The 20,393-nt window shown below is 47.5% G+C and overlaps 2 protein-coding genes across 3 annotated transcripts; both read right to left on the bottom strand.

Annotated features, from left to right (window-relative positions):
* Positions 1–81: 81 nt before the first annotated feature.
* PSMD3 (proteasome 26S subunit, non-ATPase 3) lies at positions 82–8,829 on the bottom strand. The gene is made up of 12 exons (XM_067541242.1): positions 8,520–8,829; positions 7,539–7,729; positions 6,913–7,050; positions 6,211–6,347; positions 5,833–6,023; positions 4,644–4,747; positions 4,300–4,414; positions 2,895–3,014; positions 2,525–2,628; positions 1,773–1,928; positions 839–889; positions 82–425 (listed from the first exon to the last, which is right to left on the bottom strand). Exons 1-12 carry the CDS (start codon positions 8,701–8,703, stop codon positions 348–350), a joined length of 1,569 nt encoding a protein of 522 aa, XP_067397343.1. The 5' UTR covers positions 8,704–8,829; the 3' UTR covers positions 82–347.
* Positions 8,830–10,415: 1,586 nt separating this feature from the next.
* On the bottom strand, positions 10,416–19,141 carry GSDMA (gasdermin A). 2 transcript variants are annotated; one of them, XM_067540931.1, is made up of 10 exons: positions 19,026–19,141; positions 17,411–17,673; positions 16,961–17,150; positions 16,482–16,647; positions 16,286–16,379; positions 14,958–15,002; positions 14,080–14,225; positions 13,427–13,577; positions 12,651–12,724; positions 10,416–11,860 (listed from the first exon to the last, which is right to left on the bottom strand). In XM_067540931.1, exons 2-10 carry the CDS (start codon positions 17,622–17,624, stop codon positions 11,621–11,623), a joined length of 1,320 nt encoding a protein of 439 aa, XP_067397032.1. In that variant the 5' UTR covers positions 17,625–17,673; positions 19,026–19,141; the 3' UTR covers positions 10,416–11,620. The 2 variants fall into 2 exon arrangements, with proteins under 2 accessions (XP_067397032.1, XP_067397031.1); XM_067540930.1 differs by having other exon boundaries at positions 17,411–17,651.
* Between the last annotated feature and the right edge of the window lie 1,252 nt (positions 19,142–20,393).

Here is a 20,393-nt window from a genome sequence, read left to right as displayed (position 1 = left end):
GAGAGCTCAGTATGTTTAATTCATTAACCCCTTGTGTGCTTCCCAGGCCGGGTGCAGCAATGACTTCCACCACAAGCAACCTTAAAAGAAGTTTGTTTTATTGGGAATAGGGAGGGTAGGTTTCCCTTAATTGATTAATCTCTTGGGTGATGGTTCTAGGGGAGCAGTTCCCTCTGCAATAGGCAGAGGGCGATATAGAACCTGGGTGTCTCTCCCCTCCCCCCCAGTACGTACATGCAGAGTTTATAAAAGAAAGGCAGATTCTGGCTTGTAGCCACCAGAGGATGGTTTCTGTCAGACAGGGTATTCCCTGTGGGAAAATAAAAATAGGCTGCCTCCGCAGAGGATCATGGGAAACCGTCATCATCATCCTCCGCCATTTCCTTTGCGAATTCCAGGTCCTGCTGCTCACGCTCCCGGCGCTCCTGGAAGGCAAAAGCAGAGCACTTTCCTAACAGGTCAACTGCAGCTGTGGGAAGGATGGCTCAGGGCACTGGGAGCCAAGCCGCTCGGAGAGGATCCTAGGTCAGCAGTGACAGAGAGTGGGAAGCAAGGGCCATTCAGGGACCTGTGTGCAACGAATGGAGCAAAGGCTCTGTCCAAACCACAGCTGGCACCCAGCAGAGGCCAAGGACTAACTGAGCCCTAGACAGAGCTCCTGGCTCACCCCAGGAAGGTTCCCACCAGGGCAGGGATGGGGCTCTCCATCACAGCCTGGACAAGAATACACAGCACTGGTTGGGAGGCAAGTGTCACTCCCAGGCAGGGTCACTAATGAGGTGTTCTCAAACCCTCCTCCTTGCCCGGCAGGAAGCCCAGAACCCAGGTGGGATCTCACCTCTGCAGACTCCAAGTCCTTATTGTAAGACTTAGGGGGGAACCTCATGGCCTGGAAACACAAACAAGAGGGGATCAGTGAGCAGACAGTGACCATTGACCAAAGATACATTACACCGGGGCCAGGGCGACAGGGCAGAGGCAAGGAGCCCACAAAGACCTTCCAGCCCAGGCTCTCACAGGCAGTAGCAAACATTTCCAAGCACACTGCAGCCAGGGATCACACTCCTAGCTCCATCAGCTGAAGATGGATGGGCAAGTTCTAGCATGGCCAGGTAGGTGCCTGCTAGGTCACACTGCTTCCCTGACACATTGATGGGATAGCAATCGTTAGATGCATCTCCCAGGGTGGCACAGCTCAGGATATGCTCACAAAGGTAACATTTTGAGGCCTCGTGGGCCTACATGGGGAATCAGCTCTTGCTCCCAGCAGCTGGAGGTAGAGTGCTGAGAGATTTGCCAGAGATCAGGCCCTCTTAGTGGAGGCTTTCACAGAATTTTGGCATGAACGAGGCCTCCTAGTGCCCTGTGGGGGAGAATTTCACAGGTGGGGTGACAGAGGCAGAGGGAGTGCAGTAAACTGGTGAACAGAATCGAGGAGTCCTGACTCCCATCCCCCACTGCAGCACTCTAGTACAGAATGGGGTGTGTTTAGATAACAGGAAAATGTGGGTGCGCAAAGGGAGGACAGAAGGACCATGCTTTGGACTGGTGCCCCAATAACAGGGAATTTGGGGGTGCAAAGGAGGGAGAGGAAGGAGAAGAGCCACCCCATCACCCCACAGGGGCCTGGAACCTGCAGTGGGAGCTTCTGAAGGCCCGAGGCTTCTGAGTCACCCTGCTGCACTCACACATCTCATGATGGATCCCACTGGGACACCAGACCCAGCCCCCCGGGCACACAATGGGCAGAGCCTGCGCCGTGGCCTAGCTACCTTGACAGACATGTTGTGGATGTCGAGGCAGAAGGAGATCCTTTGATGGAAGGCCAGCTGGGGCTCCCGTGTAGAGTAGATGTCAATCATTTCTTTGGACTGGACGTAGCCCTTCTCGTGGTTAATGCTGGCTTCAATCACACCGTCCCGGATGGCCTACAGCACAGAGGCAACACAGTCATGACCAGTGGCCAACCAATGGGCCTGCTGTGCCACACAGTGCGGGGCCAGCCTGACGGCTGGTGATTGCATGCGCAGAGGGCCCATGGCTTGCCATCCACGGCTGCCAGCAGCACTTTGCACTCTTGGGATGCTGTGGCTAGCTCCCACAGGACAGCCAATCGGTCTGTCTGTTCCCTCAAGCCCTGAGCCCCTGGATTCCTTTTCCACTCAGGGGAAGCACCTCAGTATTTCCTTGGTGCAACATCCCTTGCGAATAATTGCTCAAGGAAATGACAGATGTAGCCAGATGGGTAGGGATAAGGCTATGCTTTGTGTCAGAGCTTCCTAGCATGGAGAGGTTAAATTGGAACTTGGAGAGCTGCTGATGGCCCAGATCCCAATAGTAAGGGGCTGGTGATAGACTCCTTTGGAGGAGCATAAAGCTGGTTCAGCAGGGCCTGAAAGATACAGGCCCAAGCCATTAGGAATGAGACTGTTAGTTCTGCCATCTCAGCACTGCAGTGAGAAGGGGTCAAGGACTATATTTCCCATACTGATCCCTGAACCTGTGCTTCATCCCAATGACCCACCTTGGCAACAATGAACTCGGCATCCTCTGGGCTGTCCAGCTGCAGTTTCTGAGCGATGTCAGCCAGAGCGATGCGAGAATAGGACAAGCTGATCATGCGAACACCTGGATGTGAGAGAGAGAGAGAACAGGAGTTGGAGAGTGTGTCACAGGGCCACAGATACACTGAGTGAGGTGGGAAGTGGGTGCAACAGTGAGAGGCCTTTTCAACCAAGCCACAGGAGACTCAAATGCACACTGCTCCCTTTCGCTGAATGAGACGTTAGGAGCAAGCCACATGGCTAGTTAGCCTGACTACTAAGGTCTGAGAGGCAGCCACGACAACACCACATTGCTCGAGTCCCAACAACATGGCAATGGCAGCTTCCTACCTGTCTTGATCACATTGTGTCTCAGCCGGATGATCAGGGTGTAGGTCCCGTCTGCCTGAAATTTGTCCCCAAACTGATCCAGGACCTGGTTGAACTTGGCTAGGTTTCCCGTCCGAACAGCTGTGGGAACATATAGGAGATCGTTGAGAAAAAACAGAGAGAGGAAAAGATCTGCTGAGGTCACAAAGTGAGAGCAGGAACACAAACCCGGAGTGCTGACTTCCAGTCCTGGGCTCTACTCCTCTCCAAGAGCTGAGAATAGAACCCAGGAGTTCTGTGCAACCACCACTCAACAAACTCTTTCCTGACACTGAAGTGTCACAGTAGGTTAGATTACAGTAGGTGGAATTTTGAGGTTAGATCCATAAATGCCAGAAATAAAACAGGAGACAGTGCACTTTATTGATGAAACATTAAAAATACTTTGCTCCTTTGAAGAGCAGATCATTATCCCAATTTACAGTGACGTGGTGACTTCAGGAGACAGAGTCAAAGATTCCAAGGCCAAAAAGGACCGTTGTGATCTTCTAGTCTGACCTCATGTATACTGCCCCAAAATAATTATTTTTAAACTTGAGCACATCTTTAAAAAAACCCAACAATCTTGATTTAAAAATTGTGGGCGAGGAGAATCTACCACAACCCTTGGTAAATTGTTCCAATAATTAATTACTCATTGTAAACAGTAAGTTTTACTCCCCTGGCCAGGGATCCAGTGAGATTAAAACCCAAGACCTCTGGCACTGGAAGCAAGAGCAACGTCCAGTGGTCATCAAACCACTCAACAGAGCATTAAATTACTGAAAATAATCTTCCAATCTGAAAAATGTGCATGTGGGGCTCTGGAATCAGAAGCTGGCCATAGCAACTCTAGCACTTTTTTTTAAATACACTTTTTATCTTTCTCATGACTGTTTTGCTAGCCTAAAAAATCTAACCATGAAAGTGACCCATGTTTGTGAAAATTATGGTTACCTCATTTAAGCCCCTATGTTTAAAAAAAAAAAAAAAAAAGTTTTTGTCTTATGTAATTAAACTGTCAATGTTCTCACTGTTCATACAAATGACTAACCTTTTTAAAAATCAACTATGTTTTTGGTCTCAATTATATTTTGTGGCCATTTGTTCCACAGGTTATGACCCACATTTCCTTACAGCTACATCTTTCAGGTACATATAATTTCTCTTTGTTCTTGCAGTATGAGACAGCATAAATAAGAGTGTACAATTTACCTGCTGCTGTCACTATCTCGGTCATTTTTCATGAAAATTTGAGAAGCTGTAGCTAGATCAAACGGTAGAGCACAGAACAAAAAGTTAAGGTTCCTGGAAGAACGTGCATGCAACACTGAGACCATCCAATAACAGATCATGAAGATCTGGGGAGCATCCAGAGCATCCTTACCCTGTGTCAGGAGAAAATAGGGCATGAGTGACCTCTTGAGGGAAGGCTGTCTGAACTGGAGTCTGTCCGGGATCTCGCCCAGTAGTAACTCCACCACGATGAGCAGCTTGTGGACCTTAGGCAGGAAGACAGATGCAAGAGACTATGAATCTGTTAGAACTGCCTTAGAAACCTTAAGGAAGCAAATTCTTCATTAAAACAGATGGGACAAGAAGCTGATGAGAGACCTCAGATCCTACCCAGCTCTGCTCCTCTCCATGGGCCTGACTACGCATGGTGCCTGCACAAGTGCCTGACATCCATACACCCAAAGGCATCCCCTGGAGGATCACGCACCCACTCACCGTCTGCTTGAAGCCGACTGCTGTGTGCTGTGGTGCCTTCCGCAGGGCATTCGTCATGGTCCTCCGTGCTTCGGAATACTCCAGCTGAATGGCTTTGATGCGACCTGGAAAGGAAGGGGAAGGGAGAGTTACTGGGAGACAGAAATGGTTTCAGAGAGAAGTTGGTTTAACTGACAAAGCCCAGCCCAGGCACTGGGACCATCACCCTACCTGACACAAACTGCTACTCAAGCCAGCTGCTCCATGCCAGACCAGCCGTTTAGCTGGTCTAGTTTGGTGCAGCTTGAGAAACTGACAGGACTTGAAGTCACCTCAGCAACAAACAGATCTGTGCTCAGTTGCCTCAGATCCAAATGACTAGAGGAGCTGCTGTCCTTCAGGGATCACACTTATCGATTCTGTGTAGTGGGGGGCGTCCCCAGCAAGGACAGCAGAAAGTGAGCAATCTTCACCTCACACCTTCCCTGCCCAGGGTAGCTACACTACCACCTCTTTGCACATCCATAGCCCTTCCATCAGATCTCAAAGTCTCACTTCCACTCTCCTCACTAGCATGTTGGGTATTACCAAGGCCCTGTATACTCCGTAGCAAGAGGGACATGGTCTGTAATTAAATAAGAACATTAACACATCCGAACAGTGGTCCCTGCGTTCTCCAGTTTCCGTTCAGTTCAGTTTTACTTGCCCCACCACTTTCACTTTTCAGTTTTTGTACTGGCGACGCTGAACAGCACTGCAAGAGTCCAGGGCAAATCTGTGGCAGTTCATTCCTCTCAGAGCTACCATTTTAGGCTGTCTGCAGACAAGACTAACATTTTATGCTTGGTTCATGTTGTTCAATATTTTCTTCCTGTTTACTAGGGCAGGATGTTTAGATTCTGGAATACAATTCTGCAGCAAGGGGTGGATCCTGTGTCACAATTCTGGACAGTGGAATTTGCTACACACATGGGTCTGAGTGCTAGCCCATTTTAGGGAAAATGGAGGCAGAGATATGCGATTTGCCTGAGGGCACAGAGTCACTAGCAGAATCAGGAGAAAACCCTGAGAATCCTGACCCTGGCTCTAACCACTTGATCACACTCCTTCGTTGGTGCCAGGAACAGAACAGTCCTAATTCTAGTCTCCTGCTCTAGCCACTAGACAACACTACACTAAAGCAGTTTGCAGTGGCACTGCTGCCTCTCACCTGTGTAATAGAGATACCTGGCCCACTCGTTGTTATTGGCCTGCTCTGGAAACACTGATTTGGAGACAAGCTTTTCCGCCTGGTCATAGAGGTTATAGTGCAGATAATTCCTCAGCAGCAGGTTCAGGAGGGTGGCTTGGCCATCTGCGTCGTGGCGGAGAGTTGCTGTCCTCAGACGGGCGTGCAGGAAACTTCAAAACAGGGTGGAGAGGAAAGAGTGTGTCAGGAGGAAGCTGCAAAAGGGGAGAGTGCCAAGGTACTCCACAAAGTTTTGATCCTAGCCAGGGGCTGCAATGCCATCAGGACAAAAGGGCCCTTTTTTTCCTGTATAGGCAGGCTCAGGGAGAATGCAGCACACAGAACTGCAATTGGTCATACCTTCTCACCACGTCAAGTTTATTCAGGAACTCGTAGCTGCGGGAGTGGTAGTAATAACACTTGGCCACCACCAGATCGAGGGCTCGGCGGTTCTGAGGACTGATCTTCTGCATCAAATCATCAGACACTTTCTGGGCCTGGGGAATGGAAGGAGAAAGGTCAGAACAGACAAACCTACAGAGAGAGAGAGCACTCACTTGTAAGGAACCACAGGAGGGGAAGTGGTCAGAAGCAATTTGGTTGTAGGAACTCCCATTAATGTAAAACCCTCATCCCTAAAGTATGAGTAGCTTCCCAAGGGCTGCCTCTCAATCAATCCCTTTGGGATGCAGTTAAAATAAACCTGGGAAAACTCTCCTAGGACATCAGTAAAATGTGAGGTGACTAAATGGAGGCGATGGTAATTTCTTTGCCAGCTAACTACTAAGCCTCCGCCTGTGCTGTAGGCTAGGATGGTACAGAAAGCTTCTCTGCTCTGAAGCTCTATCTCCATCTACCTGTACTCTACATGTACTTTTCAAGATGCTCTAGCATCTGTTGCTCAGCTCATGGGAATAGGGAGGTAATGGGGAGAGCACCTAGGTTTGCCAATTTATTCCAGTCTGACCCTACAGTATTATGGTCATGCACACTCAGCACATGTGTTTCAGTAGTGAGAGAGATCTGCCCAGTGCAGTGTGCAGGACAGTCTTGGGGTTTTACCTCTGGGTATCGTTTACTGTTCATTAGGAAGATGACCAGGAGAAGCTGGAGATAGGTTTCCACCTCTGGCAGGAGGGGGGCGGATGCTGCCTTTCCTGTCCGGGGACGGAACTGCAGCTCTGCTTCTGTGTCCATAGGCTATAAAGAGAGACAGAGATGTGCTGGATCCACAGCTCTGAAGTCCTCTAATAATTCATAGAGGAAACTCAACATGGATGTGCCATATCTGTTACCAATGCCCGTACCAGCTTCCCCCGCCTGCCCCCAGTGTGCCTTCATCTTGACCTGGAGGTATCTCCTCTAGGAAAAAAGGAGAGTTCAGTCTCCAGGGCCCCCTCTGTCTTTGCTCTCTCTCCTGAGAATACCAACACAGGCCAGCAAATGTGGATTGTGATTTTTCTCAGATACAGACACAAGCTAGCTGGGATCTGGACTGACTCTCACCCCTCCCTGCCCCACAACTCACTTCCCAGACACTCCTGAATAGCCGGGTTGTAATGTCTGAACGCTCCCTTTGGTCTCTCTGCTTCCCTACCTCCATTATGACAGCACTTAACATATTCTCTGGTACTAAAATACCTGGCATCTGCCAAAACAGAGTCACATTGCACCCATTGCAGACTCACCTCTTCCAGAAATCCCAGCAGGAAATCCCGCACGGTGCTGTTGGAAGTGAAGAAGCCATTGATGGCTTTATGGAGCACGTTGGGGTTTAGTCGGCGGGAAGTGGAGGGCAGAGCCCGTAGGGCACGCAGGACGTAGCGAGGTTCCTTTCCAGACACGGCCTTCTCAAGCTGCTTCACATGCTCTTTGATATCTGCATCAGCACAGGGAAACCCAGCTAGCACTTGTCTCTCACAAAGGAGACAGTCAGAGGGCAAAACCTAATACTTGATGATCATATTGGAGATATCCCTGCTTCCTGTCTGAAGACTGATGCGTGCTCCTACCTGCCCATTTTAATATCAATTTAAGGAGATTTAAGATATCCTCAGTACTCCAGGACATAAGCCACCCTCTAACTAATGGGGCTTAGGAAGAAACTTTCCCTGGAGGCAGGTTATACCATATCTGTCTACTACAGATTTCTTGCATCTTCCTGGTGCCAGGCACAGTGAGAAAGGGGATAATAGAGTATTAGTATTTACATTACAAAAGTACCTAAGAGCCCCAGTGACAGGCCAGGACCCCACTGTGCTAGGTACTGTGCAAACACAAACCAGAAACACGGTAGATAGATGTTGGGCTGATCCAGTTGGCTACTGCCTTCATCCTAATGACAAAGTAATGGTTATAACAAGCACTCACGGGTCCCCCTGCACTTTAGGAGCAACCTGACAGACAAGCAAAACACCACCTCAGACGGGAGGGGGGATAAAGATGGGGTTGGCTGTGGCTGTGAGTTCAGGTCCCCCAGATCTACTAGAGACTTTGTGTCACCTTAAACGGTGCTCCCCCCCCCCAGGCCAGCCCCCCCTCGGCGCTCTCCCCCCCCCAGGCCAGCCCCCCCGCGGCGCTCTCCCCCCCCCAGGCCAGCCCCCCCTCGGCGCTCTCTTCCCCCCCCCCCAGGCCCCCCCCCCTCGGCCAGCCCCCCGGTCTCCCCTTACCCTCCAGCGTGACGGCATCGAGCTCGCGCTGCGGAGGCTTCTCCCCGGCGGCACTGCCCCCGGCCCCATCCGCCGCCGCCTCCTCCTGCATCTCCACGTCCGGGGGCCCCGGCGGCGGCTCCTCAGGGGGCGGCTTGGCCTTGTCAGCGCCGGGGCGGCGGCGGGACGCGCCCTCCTGCTTCATGGTGTCGGCGGGGCGGGAGCCGGGCCCGAAGCTCGCGCCGCTCGCGGTGACGCTGCAACAATCACAGGAGACGAGAGCGAGCCGGGCCCGCTCCGCCGCGAGGGCTGCTGGGAAAGGCCAGGCCCGGCCAGCCGAGCCCAGAGAGAGGAAGGAGGAGGAGTCAGAAGCAGACTAGAGAGTCGAGCGCCGAACGGGATTAGGGACCGCCTCCCGCCGCTGGGACGTCACAGCCCGGGTCGCGCGCCCCGGCGCAGCTGACTCTCCGTCACGTGACGTATCAGCACTCGCTACTTCCGGCTCCGCTCGGGTGTCTCGCGCTCCTTCCCGTCCGGGTATTTCCGGTTTCGCAGCAGAGACGCTGGGCGGCGCATGCGCGGTGTCGGCTGACTGGCGTGGCCGGGGGGCGAGGAGGGACCCCGCGGCGGGGCCTATCGACGCTAGGCGAGTTAGTTACACGGACACGGGGCCTCCTGTCCCGTCCCCCCCACCGCCGCGCAGACGGGACACCTGGGCCTTGTTCCCCCCAAAGCGCCCCTGCTCCCTTAGAGCTTAACCCCACCGCCACCCCTTTCCCTCACAGACCCCCCTCCTTCCCAGCACCCCCAAACCCCCAGGAGAGAGCCTTCGGCTGCACAGACCCCCACCTCCCCCCAGTAACCCGCTCCCTATCACAGACCCCCATCCCCAGGGGAGATCCTTCCACCTGGGCAAACCCCTTCTCCCCCCAGGAATACCCCCCTTTTCCAGGGGAGAGCCTTGCACCTGGACAGACCCCCTCCCCCCAGGGATCCCTCTTCCCCTCAGGAATCCTCCCCCCTCCAGGAGAGAGCCTTCCAGCTGGGCAAACCTCCCCCCACCCAAGGATCCACCCCCCCACAGGAGAGCCTTCCCCTTGGACAGACCCCCCTTCCCCTCAGGGATCCCCCCTCTCCAGGGGAGAGCCTTCCACCTGGACAGACCCCCCATCCCCACAGAGAAGTGTTCAAGCTGCACAGAACTCTTCAGAAGGAGGGGAAGAAGAAGAGTCGTGTGTGTGTGTGGCTTGAAAGCTTGTCCCTTTCACCCATAGAAGAAGCTGGTCCACTCAGATTCTACCTCACCCACCTTGTCAGAACTAGAAAACAAGAGTGGCAGCATTTGCGGGGTTGTGGGTGCCCATTAAGGTGAGAGAAATGTGAAGGGTGTCACAGTCCTGTTGAGGGTCGTCTTTGGTCACCTTTTATGCGCCTATTACTCACGCCTCCTATTTTTGAGACCGTATTTGATGAAGTCTTGGCCTCTTGTACATGTTTGTCATTGCTGCTATCCATTTTTGGGATTCAACTTTTGTAAGCATTTGTGCAGATAGGTGTTGCCATAGTTCTTTATACAATGCTGTTAGGAAAGTACCAAAATCTGGCTAGATAAAGTCTGAACTATTGTTACTTTGTGGGCTAACAGTCTATCACAAGATACATATTGCTAAATCTTCTGGCCCAAAGTTACTTACTTATGCTAACTTTTATATTAGGCTTAATGTGGCCTTATGCTAACTGCATAAGAGGGATTATGCTCTTGCAGTCTCTTCCAACCCTATGAGTCTATGCTTACTGGTACTAGGCCTCGAGCGCCTCAGGTTCACTGCAAAGCCTATTTTAAAATCTTTGTTTCTTTGCTTACTTCTACTTGCATTATAGATTGCTAAATTAGTGCAAATGAAACAAACATTTTAACTGTAAGATATAAATGTTTATTGACCTGAGTTCAGGTCATTGATCAAAGAATAATACTTAGTACAAGACAGTTATGGTCCAAGGAATTTACAGTCTAAATAAAGAACGCAGAGAAAGCTATTAATAAAGTATGTGCAATAGGTGAGTAGTGGGGAGCAAACTTTATAATATATGGTCAGAGATGGTGAAATTCAACCCTACATGTTGGCAGCAGTCTTACACTTTTGTAAGAGGCTGTAGTGTGAAGAAGATTACATTGATGCTCAATGCTATTACTGAGCATCTTGGCAGATAAGAAGAAAGACTCAGTGCAGTTGTGAGGAGAATACTGCTACTATTTGAGGATGGGATGGAAATCCAAAGCAGTCTGCCCTATCTCTGGTTTTAATAGGACTAAAGGGCGAAGGAGTAGAAGAAAGAGCAACTTCAGTAACGGGTCTTAGGATAAATACAGAAGGGACAGGCTCCAAACATTTGAAAATAAGTTATTTGCCCCTTTGTGATAATAGAATAGTGGTTATGGGGGTTATAGAATCACTTGAACCTCTCTGTGCTGCTTTGTCCCCTTTAGGGGAAGAACCTAATACTAACCACCTACCTCACAGGGCAAGCCTAAGGGATAATTTATTAATATCTGTATAATGCTTTGAGATCTTGGATGGAGAATGCCAGAGATTAGCATTTTATTAATTCTACTGATTTTTACTAGAAATGGCTCTTTCATTTAGTCAGTTAGTGACTTGCATGAGAATTTGCATATAGGGCCCAGACTTTGCCCTCAGAAATATGCACACAACTTCTGCTGTCTTTGGCTGTCACATTGTGTCTTCAAAGGAAGTGATGTGCCATTGTTTTAGCGTGAAATTCGGATCATACAGAAAATGGCAGACAAGCTCATGACATCCTGGTCCAGTAAACAGTGTGATTGGTATTTTGCACAATCTTATGGGAGAACCTGTTTTAATTCTTTGTTCTGGTTTCTCACTTCTTTTGGCGGCCAGGCAACTTGCAACAATCCCCTTCTCCCACCCACTGATCTAGAAGCAGCACTGAGGAGATATGAAGTCTCATCCAGATCAAAATAAGGTTGCTACAGTATGTGGGTGTATACAATTGGGGATTCTTTTAGAGAAAAACTCACTTCAGGAAATATTTTTTCAGTCTTTCCATTGACCTCCCTCCTAATGTGAGGAAAGGTGTCATGTCTATTCTGATCTAGACAGAAGATGTAACACATACAAGGCTACATACAATGCACGGAGGGCTGAGAAAGCAGCCAGGTCCCCAGTCCCAGTAAGATAAGGTGCATTTCCCTGCAGCGTCACTCCACCCAGCTCCATCATTGCTTTGGTTATGTTCAGTTCCTCCTCTTGCAGGGATGAGACCAGCTCGGCATCCAGGCTGAAAGCTCCTGTCGGGAAATCTTGCTTCAACATGCTCTTGACCTTTGCAACACAAAGAAGCAAAATCAAAATGTTAAATCTCTGGCTGCTAAAGGAATAAGCCTTTGCCAGACATCACCTGTGGAACTTCACGATAGTCACCGTGGTGGATGAATAAATGATCTCAGTCTTTCAGTTTGTAAAGTGCTCTGAGATCCTTCAAGGTGCTGTGTGTAAACGTGCATTATTATTAGAACTCGTCAAGGTTTTTCTTTTCTGCTAAGATCATGATAAAGACTTATTGATTTCCAGTTTTTAGTGGATTAGTTCCCTAAAAGTATTTTGCTTTTAAAGCAGGAATGTGACAGACAAATGCAAGCCACAGCCACATCCTCCTCCTAACTTCTGGGTGAGGGTAAAACTGGGCAACAGCATGTCTAGATTATGCTGAATTCAAATTACAAAGAAATTTCCATTCATCTCTCAAAGAGAATAAAAATTACAGCAAATGGTAGGGTTGCTTCTGTTCAGGGTTGTGTGTGTGTTTTTTTTTTTTTTAAACATATCCTGATCTGCAAGGTAAATGCCATCCCTGGTTTCCTGGGTAAATGCCAGCATGGCTCTCAGTGTCAGAAAATTTCGGCCTCCGTGTTTTAATGGATTCCTTGGAAAATGGGCAGTTATGATCCCTGCCTCATCGGAAGCCTGTAGTAACCCTTCCTTCTCGCGTCACCTCATGTTGTGATGTTGCTGTTTATGCCTTGATCTAATCATAGCTTTTATTTAAAACCACAACATGGAAAACTTCATTGAGAGACATGTGGTGCCATATTTCATTGGCATTCTCTCTCACCAACTCAAACTGTTTGGATACAATCTTCTTCTCCACAGACTGTGCCAGCCGCAGCAACTGATCCTCAGTTAGCTCTGGAAAAAAAGAAGAAATGGTGTGAGAAAAGGGTTTTTTTCTGGGAGAATCATATGGCAAGAGCAGAGGGCAGACAAGCCCGGATGGATAACCATCAGTTATCCACCCTCCCTTCTGATCATCTCAAAGCAGTTTAATAATTTGACTAAATTAAGTCTCACTATCCTTGTGAGGGTGTGAGTGTTTGAAATTACTATCCCCATTATACAGATGGGGTAACTGAGGCATAGACAAGGGAGGAAGTGGCTTGCCCAGAGTCACAGAGCAAGCTGTGGTAAAGCTGGGAACAGAAACCAAGAGTCCTGATTCCCACTCCTGTGACTTAACCACCCTTCTGCCCTTTTTCAGGTTCTCACTGATGTTTCAGGTCCTCTGCATGCTGCATTTTAGGGTCCCCAATGCAGTATGTTTCTAAGTGGGTGCCTCAACAGGATAATTTTGCTAGGATGCCATAAAGGGGTGCAAATCACAATATTACATCTGGCAAATAGTACACTATGTTAGTTGGACAGTGACCGCCAAAAGCAGGGTCTAAGTTCTCACCAGACTCTACACCTCTGCCCTAGTCAAGAATCTAAGGAATGCTGAACTGTGCAAGTTCGCATTAGTCCTTCATTCTGTTTTTTATAGGCAGACACATTTCTTATGTTCTGGTGTAGTTAGTGGATGCCCCCATTAAAATACCCAGAACTCATTCTTACCACATAGAGCGTGAAGAGTGTAGAGAACCGGCTCAGCAAGCTCACGGACTATGCTGCCTTCAGAAGCCTGTAGATTGTTTAGCAAGCCTTCCAAGTCTGGATTCTCACTCTTCAGCTTACATTTATCAGCATCTTCAAGAGCCTCTTCTAGCTGAGGGTTAGAGGAAAAAAAAAGCTTCAGGACTAATTTATTGGAGACTACTGAGAGAAATTTGAATCCTGCATGGTGATGTGATGTACTGAAGCATGCATCCGACTGCGTTGGGAAGAAAGGGGTGTTGGGTGACCCCATTTTTCCTCAGCTATCTATGGTAGCACAATTGTGGCATTAGGGGAGTTGAATATTCACATTGGCCACTGTTAGATACAGGATGCTGGAAGAAATGGTCCATTGGCACATTCAGATGTGGAAATTTCTGTGCTCCTTTTAAAAATGATACTCATAGATGCTAGGTGGAAGAGGCCTACGGAGTCATTCTGTCCCTCTTCCTGCCAGAGCAGGGCTGGGGTTGTGCATTTAGTTTATCTACTTATGTGGCAATGGAGGCCAGATCAGAAGGTACTGGACTGACAGATAGTCACAGGATAGGAAGGGACTTTGAGTTGGGGGGAGGGGTCTATACACCCATAATGACTGAAAAAGGGAGCTTTACCTCCAGCACAAGTTCTTGCAAGAGGTCGCTGTTTATTATCATGGCTATGATTGATTTTAAGAACTTGTCACGCAGATCTGTGGATAACTGTAAGAGCTCTGCACATTCCTTTTCAACTTCTCCCTGCAGGCCTCCCATTCCTTCATCTGAAAATAGCAGAGCAGAGTCAGAATGCAGGATTCCCTGTTTGTCCCTGTTAAAAAAGGTCAGCTGAGACTCAAAATTTAGATTTGGAAAATTTAGATTTAGAAAGGCCTCTGTGAATAGTCAGAGAATCACACATTAGGTAAGTTCCAGAGAGTAGCCGTGTTAGTCTGTTTTTAGCAAAACAGCGGGAGTCCTGGGGCACCTTAAAGACTAACACATTTATTTGGGCATAAGCTTTCGTGGGCAGAAACCCACTTCGTCGGATGCAATATAGGTAATTAGTAATATTTGGTTCTCCTTTAATGCCTTCTATCCAAGGATATGGATACATTTTCTTATCAAAGTGGTTTTTTAATGCTACAGAAATAACTTGTCCAAAGTCACATGATAAGTTAATAACAGAGTCCAGAATTGAATACAGGCACTATTGCTAGGATTGGTTCAGCTACACCTGTACTAGCAACTTTGGGGGCTTGTCTACATACAGATTGCACTGGTTTCACTTAGAGTTTAAAACCAGGTATAATTAAACTGGTGCAAAGCTGTGCATTGGTTTAAAACTGGTTATATCAATCTAGTTTACTCTGTAAACGTCCTGGTGCAAGGTAAACTGCTCTAAGCCAGGATTAAATTGATATGAGTGTTCATACACAAAGTCACACTGTTTTAACTAAAAACATGCTTTAGAAAGAGAATTAACACAAATAGAGACAGTAAAATGTGCTGTTTACCACCATCTGGAACAAATGTTTTATCATCTGGATGATAGGAAATGCCTGGAAAGATACAAAAAGGGAAATAACTATTTATAACCTTTGAAGAGTTATTTGATGCCTCAGGGTTTTCCCCCGCCCCCCCACCCCACCCCACCCCACCCCACCGATTTTCACGAGCAACATTTAAGCCTGAAAATACCACTATCCCACTTCCAAATATCTGTATTGTGCAAGCTGCATCTTGGGGTTAGGGTATAAAGCTATCACAATTGTCCTTAAACATTCTACTTTTTATCCCATTTATTTCAGGATTCTGTTCACAATTGCACTCTTTGGCCTGATTCTCCACCACACAGCACCTTTTTGTCTGGATTTGTGTCTGGGCAACGTAGGTGTCAAACAATGCTGTTCTGGTTTGATAGCATTTTGTGCTCATTCTACAAAGCCTTCCCTTCTGCAGGTCCACTTGGACCACCCTCCTTGTTTCCTTCCCAGCCCTCGTCTTCTGCCATACAGTTTCTGTGCAGGAGTCTCCTCTGTACTGGGCATTGGTGCGGCCACTGCTAGAGTCCTGTATCCAATTCTGGTGCCCACAATTCAAAAAGGATGTGGATAAATTGGAGAGGGTTCAGAGGAGAGCCACGAGAATGAAGAAAGGATTAGAAAACCTGCCTTATAGTGATAGGCTCCAGGAGCTCAATCAATTTAGCTAAACAAAGAGAAAGTTAACGGGTGACTTGATCACAGTCTATAAGTATCTACGTGGTGTACAGATATTTAATAATAGACTCTTTGGTCTAGCAGAGAAAGGTCTGACATGATCCAATGGCTGGAAGTTAAAGCTAGAGAAATTCAGATGAAATAAAGTGTAAATTTGACAGTGAGGGTAATGACTCGCTGGAACAATTTACCAAGGGTCATGGTGGATTCTCCATCACTGGCACTTTTTAAAAGCAAGACTGGATATTTTTCTAAAAGCTCTGCTCTGGGGATTATTTTGGAGATGTTCTCTGGCCTGAGTTATACAGGAGGTCAGACTAGATGAGCACAATGGTCCCTTCTGAAATCTGTGAATCTCTGCAGCTTCTGCCATCCAGCTTCCCTGTATCTAACTGACACTCCAGTTCCGTTGAAATCTCATGTGAATACCTATCTTCTCCCAGAGCAGATATGGTTATTTATCCACCATACAATGGCTTCACCCCACATATTTGTGCCATTCATGAAAAACATTGTCCACTGTCTTGCAAATAAGCATAAAAAATGTTTGGGAAGTTTATTTCTAGTGTATTGCATTTTTTCCCCTCTAATGGATGAGCTGGAGTTTTCTGGATGATGCTTACCCAATGATTCGTCGTCAATAATTAGTGGCATGATTCTGAACGCCAGGACACAGTCCTTAGGGACAACTATGCCTTTCTTGCTGCCTCTGCTGCCCTGGTTCAGGAAAGAGGAGTTAGTGAGCTCATACAGCACAGAGATGTGCTAAACAGAGGGGACTGTTCTCCCCCTTTTCCTGAATCTAGACACAAATCAAACCTTTAATGAAAAATGGACATAGATCTCATTCAGAATGCTGCCTTCCATGGTGTTAGACTTGTAAAATGTGGTTTCCTCCAAAGTCTGTACTGCCTCAGTGATCACATACAAGTTCTCTCTGCGCCGCCTTAAATGTTCAATGAAGGGATGGTCCATTTTGATTTTCCTAAAAAAGAAGTGGACTCTGCATCTTTCTGTATGCTAGTGTACAGTCCCGACACTGGCCCTCCATTATTCTTGGATTTGCCACTCCGGGGAACTGTTCACCCGGGAATTCCCCTCATTTAAGCAGAATCCCTGAGTTGCACAGAGCCACAGAAGGCTCTAGTCCATCTCTTTTCACAGTCCTGGTGAGGGATGCGGCCAGGGGAAATGAGATGTGACTCTGTTACAGCTTGTCTCAGCAGCTGACATGGCCCATGGGCAGCCTAGCATAAGTTGTTAGCAGTCCTCCCTTTCCCCATTTCTGCCAGCCTCACCTTTCTCCTTTTAGTGACGCAAGGGCTGCTGGGCTGACTCGTGCTGTTTTCACCTTGACAGATTTCACTTGGTACATGCTGGCAGCTCCTGTCGCTTCCATTCTCCCAAAATCATCGGGCAGATTAACATTCCCTTCTACTCTACCATCCACATAGTCCACAACAGTGACTGAGCCCGAATCCTGGACATCTGGGGGGGGGGGGGGAGGAGAGGGAGGGGGAGAGAAACCCTGCAACAGTTAACACATTAGATGTGTACCACTTATATGTAATTATGGTCCAGAGCGCCTCTGCACACAAGCAGGATATGGCCTGATAGAGTTCAGACACAAGTGGCATCATTCCCTAGTCAGTCACTGAAAGAAAACAGCCTCTCAGGACAGGATGCTCCAGGCACTGTTACCATACTAGATGTGTAAACATGGGAAGATAACTTAAGTCAGGCATTACCTAGATATTTGTTGTCTTCTCCAGGTTCCAGAATGTCCCAGATCATTAACCCTGTTTTGTAGTAGTGGTGAGTCATCCAGAATGGTTTTTTTGGTTTCCTTCGAAGTAGGTATAGGGGTCTGAAGTGATCTTGGTCGATAAGGCTGCGAACCAGGAGCAGATCTCCATCTGGAGCCAGATGCTTTGCTAGGTCTTTGGTTACCTTGTGAAACATCCTGGCTGCAGCCTGACGTACCTTGAACTGAAGCAAAATGTACTTGTACCTTAGGAGGAGGCAAAGACAAGTAAAGCAAACCGATTTGAAACCTAAACTGGAGGTTGCAGCAAGGCATGGTCGGCAGGAAAGGGTGAGAGTATATTAATCCAAAGCATACTGCAGAAATATATATCACATGAGACTCTAAAGTAAGACTATTATCCATTATCCATTCGATTATTCATTTTCTTATAATCAGTCATTTGTCTATCATTTTATGTTATCTTAATAAAAGCTTCTAAAATTATACAGATTTGGCTATCAGTGTGAGCATTCCTGTCGTGCACCCCAGGGTCCCTATAAAACTCTTCTGGAGCCTGATTCCGGGACAAGAACCTCATTATCTTCTGATCAGATCAATTGGCGAGCCTAGAACCCCATTCAAATGACTAAACACCCAAAATCAGGCAACAGCTGCATATAATATTTCCAGTACAAAGATGAAAAAAAAAGTTTTCAAAATGATTCCGTAGTTTCTTTTTGGTATTGTAGAGGGAGGAGTTCACATAACAGCCCACACTGTTTTGGAGACATCCTGTCTTGTTCTGTGCCAGTCCCCTCTGTTTGAAAATACAGGACTAGATGGTGTTAGCTCAGGTAATAGGGAGCATGGAAACTGAGAGCTGCCCTGGACCTCTTCTAGCTGCCATATCCTCACAGATGGGAGTTAAATGTCTGGCAGGGGCAGAAAGGAAATAAGTGCCCTTCAGGCAACATCCTTTTTCAGGTCTATCTCACCCAACCCCCGCCTTTCCTCTGTACTTTGACTAGATTAGAATGCGGTACGTTCTGCGGTGACTCAGCCACAGCTAGGGACAAAGCAGTATGGCAGTGATTTACAAACTAAACTTGGCTTTGCCCACACAGAAGAAAGTTACAGCCATTCCTCTGTGCCCGCTGCTAGGATTCAACTCCCATGGAGAAGGAAAGAAGGAAGGAAGGGTTGCTTCCCACATCTATACGTCAGGTTCCTACTCTCCTGAAAAAAAAGTCACTGTTCTTTTCTTCTAATATTTTACATAACTTGCTTTACTCATAGTCCATACCTGGCTGTTCTTTTTAAAACCAAACACTCCAGTAGCACAGATTTGTTTTTAAAGAGCAGAAAGGCACAGATTACAAATCAGAACAGGAAACGGGAGTTTCAGGTTTTTGTTTAGGTTTTTTTTTGGCAGCTCCAGAGGAAAAAGGAGTAGCCCTCCTGCCCCAATATTACCCTAAGCTTGCATCATTACAATATTTTTATTAAACACATACCACACTGTTTCTGAAGATCACGGAAGAAAGGAGGGCCTCAGAAGTAACTAACAGGTAGCCTACCCCCCTCCCTCCCGTAAACTTTCTCCACCAGCAACATACCAATCCGTTGTTTGTTATCCTTAAATGGTGTCTTCTCAGAAACAAACTTAGACCTGATGGTTCCTGCTGTGATCAACAGTGCCTCTAGTCAGTGCCGCATGGCTTCTTATAGTTTCACTTTTCAGCAGCTGAAGAAATTAAAAAAAAAAAAAAAAATCCAGATTCCTCTATGTTCCCTGACATTACAGGAAGTGGTTGCCAGAGCAATGGACATGGCGAAATGTGCGTTTCTTACTTTCAGTTCTGACTCTGAACAGCTGGTCGTCTTGTTGATCCAAGTTTTTATTGGTTTGTTCATTTACCATCTCAGCATTTTGTCAGCTTTTCTGTACTTGCAGCAGCCTTCTGCTTGGTGTTGGTTGAGCTGTCTCAGGCCCGGAGAGGCTGGACACTGGAGGTGGACAAAATGCCTACTCCAAAGCTCTCCAATGCCACCTTAGGGTATCTTCAATCTACAGCAACTACAGGCCCTAGCGGCGTGCACTGATCTGTATTGATCCCCGTGGAAGAAGCAAACGGGAGGAAGTGGAGTTGTGGATTGCGAGTTTTAAACCCCATCAATTGAATATACAAAATTATGTGCACACTTTATACTTTTGGAGGGAACATCATATAAGAACCTAGACAGACCAACTCATCCCCTCTGCAGACTCAGTTTAACTGACTCTTTAAATGGGCAAAAACTGGACCCCCCAACTTGAAAACACCCCCAAACTGTGGGGAAATTCCAATTCCAATCGGAACTTTGCATCTTGGGTCCAACTCGAACAAAATCCCCCCCATTGCAGCTATTCAGTCTCCCATCATAAAGTTGCTACAGCCACAGTTTACCAGAACCAGCTTCTTGTTTCTTGCACCTTTCATGGTTTCTCTTGTACGAAACAAACCTACTGCACAGGAAGAAACTGCTGCCTGGCCCCAGTAATACTGGATCGCTTTTGGTGTGTCCATGGTGCTTAAGTGGTTGGCATGCCCGTTTCAGTCTGTTTGCTCCTCTAATAATAATGTCCAATCCCATTATAGCTTTGTGCTGCAGGCAGAAAGTTTGTAGATTTGCTTCACCCATCTGTTCCTGGCTGTTCGGTTGCGCCTTCCATATGATGCTGCCTATGTTGGGCTACCAAGCCAGGCTTCTTGTAGCTGTCCTGGACAATCAGGCAGGTGACAGGTGATTGCTGAGATGGCTGGAATCTAGCCCACTTAGGGATTATTAGGTTGCTGTAACTGAACTGACAATACATGGAAAATGACAAGCACGGGTGGGATATGGTGTTAGAGGTGGTGTGATGGGCATTTGCTTATGAAAAAAAAATATCTCCAGCTGGGCAGGGAGGTGAAAAGCAGGCTCAAGAATCAGCGTACACACTT

Source organism: Emydura macquarii, unplaced genomic scaffold (genome assembly GCF_026122565.2).
Source record: "Emydura macquarii macquarii isolate MOO-44397 ecotype Brisbane River unplaced genomic scaffold, CSIRO-AGI_Emac_v2 contig_629, whole genome shotgun sequence".
Lineage (NCBI taxonomy): Eukaryota > Metazoa > Chordata > Testudines > Chelidae > Emydura > Emydura macquarii.
Note: the sequence above shows the minus strand (reverse complement) of the source record. Positions and strands in the feature narration are given on the sequence as shown.

Bases quoted from the DNA above. Each gene is read 5' to 3' on its own strand.
- GSDMA (XM_067540931.1), bottom strand. From the start codon at position 17,624: ATGTTTCACAAGGTAACCAAAGACCTAGCAAAGCATCTGGCTCCAGAT. The intron at 15,003-16,285 runs GTAAGCATCATC...GTATCTTTCCAG, and splicing joins TATTGACGACGAATCATTGG to GCATTTCCTATCATCCAGAT. The intron at 12,725-13,426 runs GTAAGAATGAGT...CTTTTTTTCCAG, and splicing joins CACTCTTCACGCTCTATGTG to AGCTAACTGAGGATCAGTTG.
- PSMD3 (XM_067541242.1), bottom strand. From the start codon at position 8,703: ATGAAGCAGGAGGGCGCGTCCCGCCGCCGCCCCGGCGCTGACAAGGCC. The intron at 7,730-8,519 runs GTAAGGGGAGAC...GTGCTGATGCAG, and splicing joins CGATGCCGTCACGCTGGAGG to ATATCAAAGAGCATGTGAAG. The intron at 4,415-4,643 runs GTGAGTGGGTGC...TTCCTGCCTAAG, and splicing joins CAGTCGGCTTCAAGCAGACG to GTCCACAAGCTGCTCATCGT.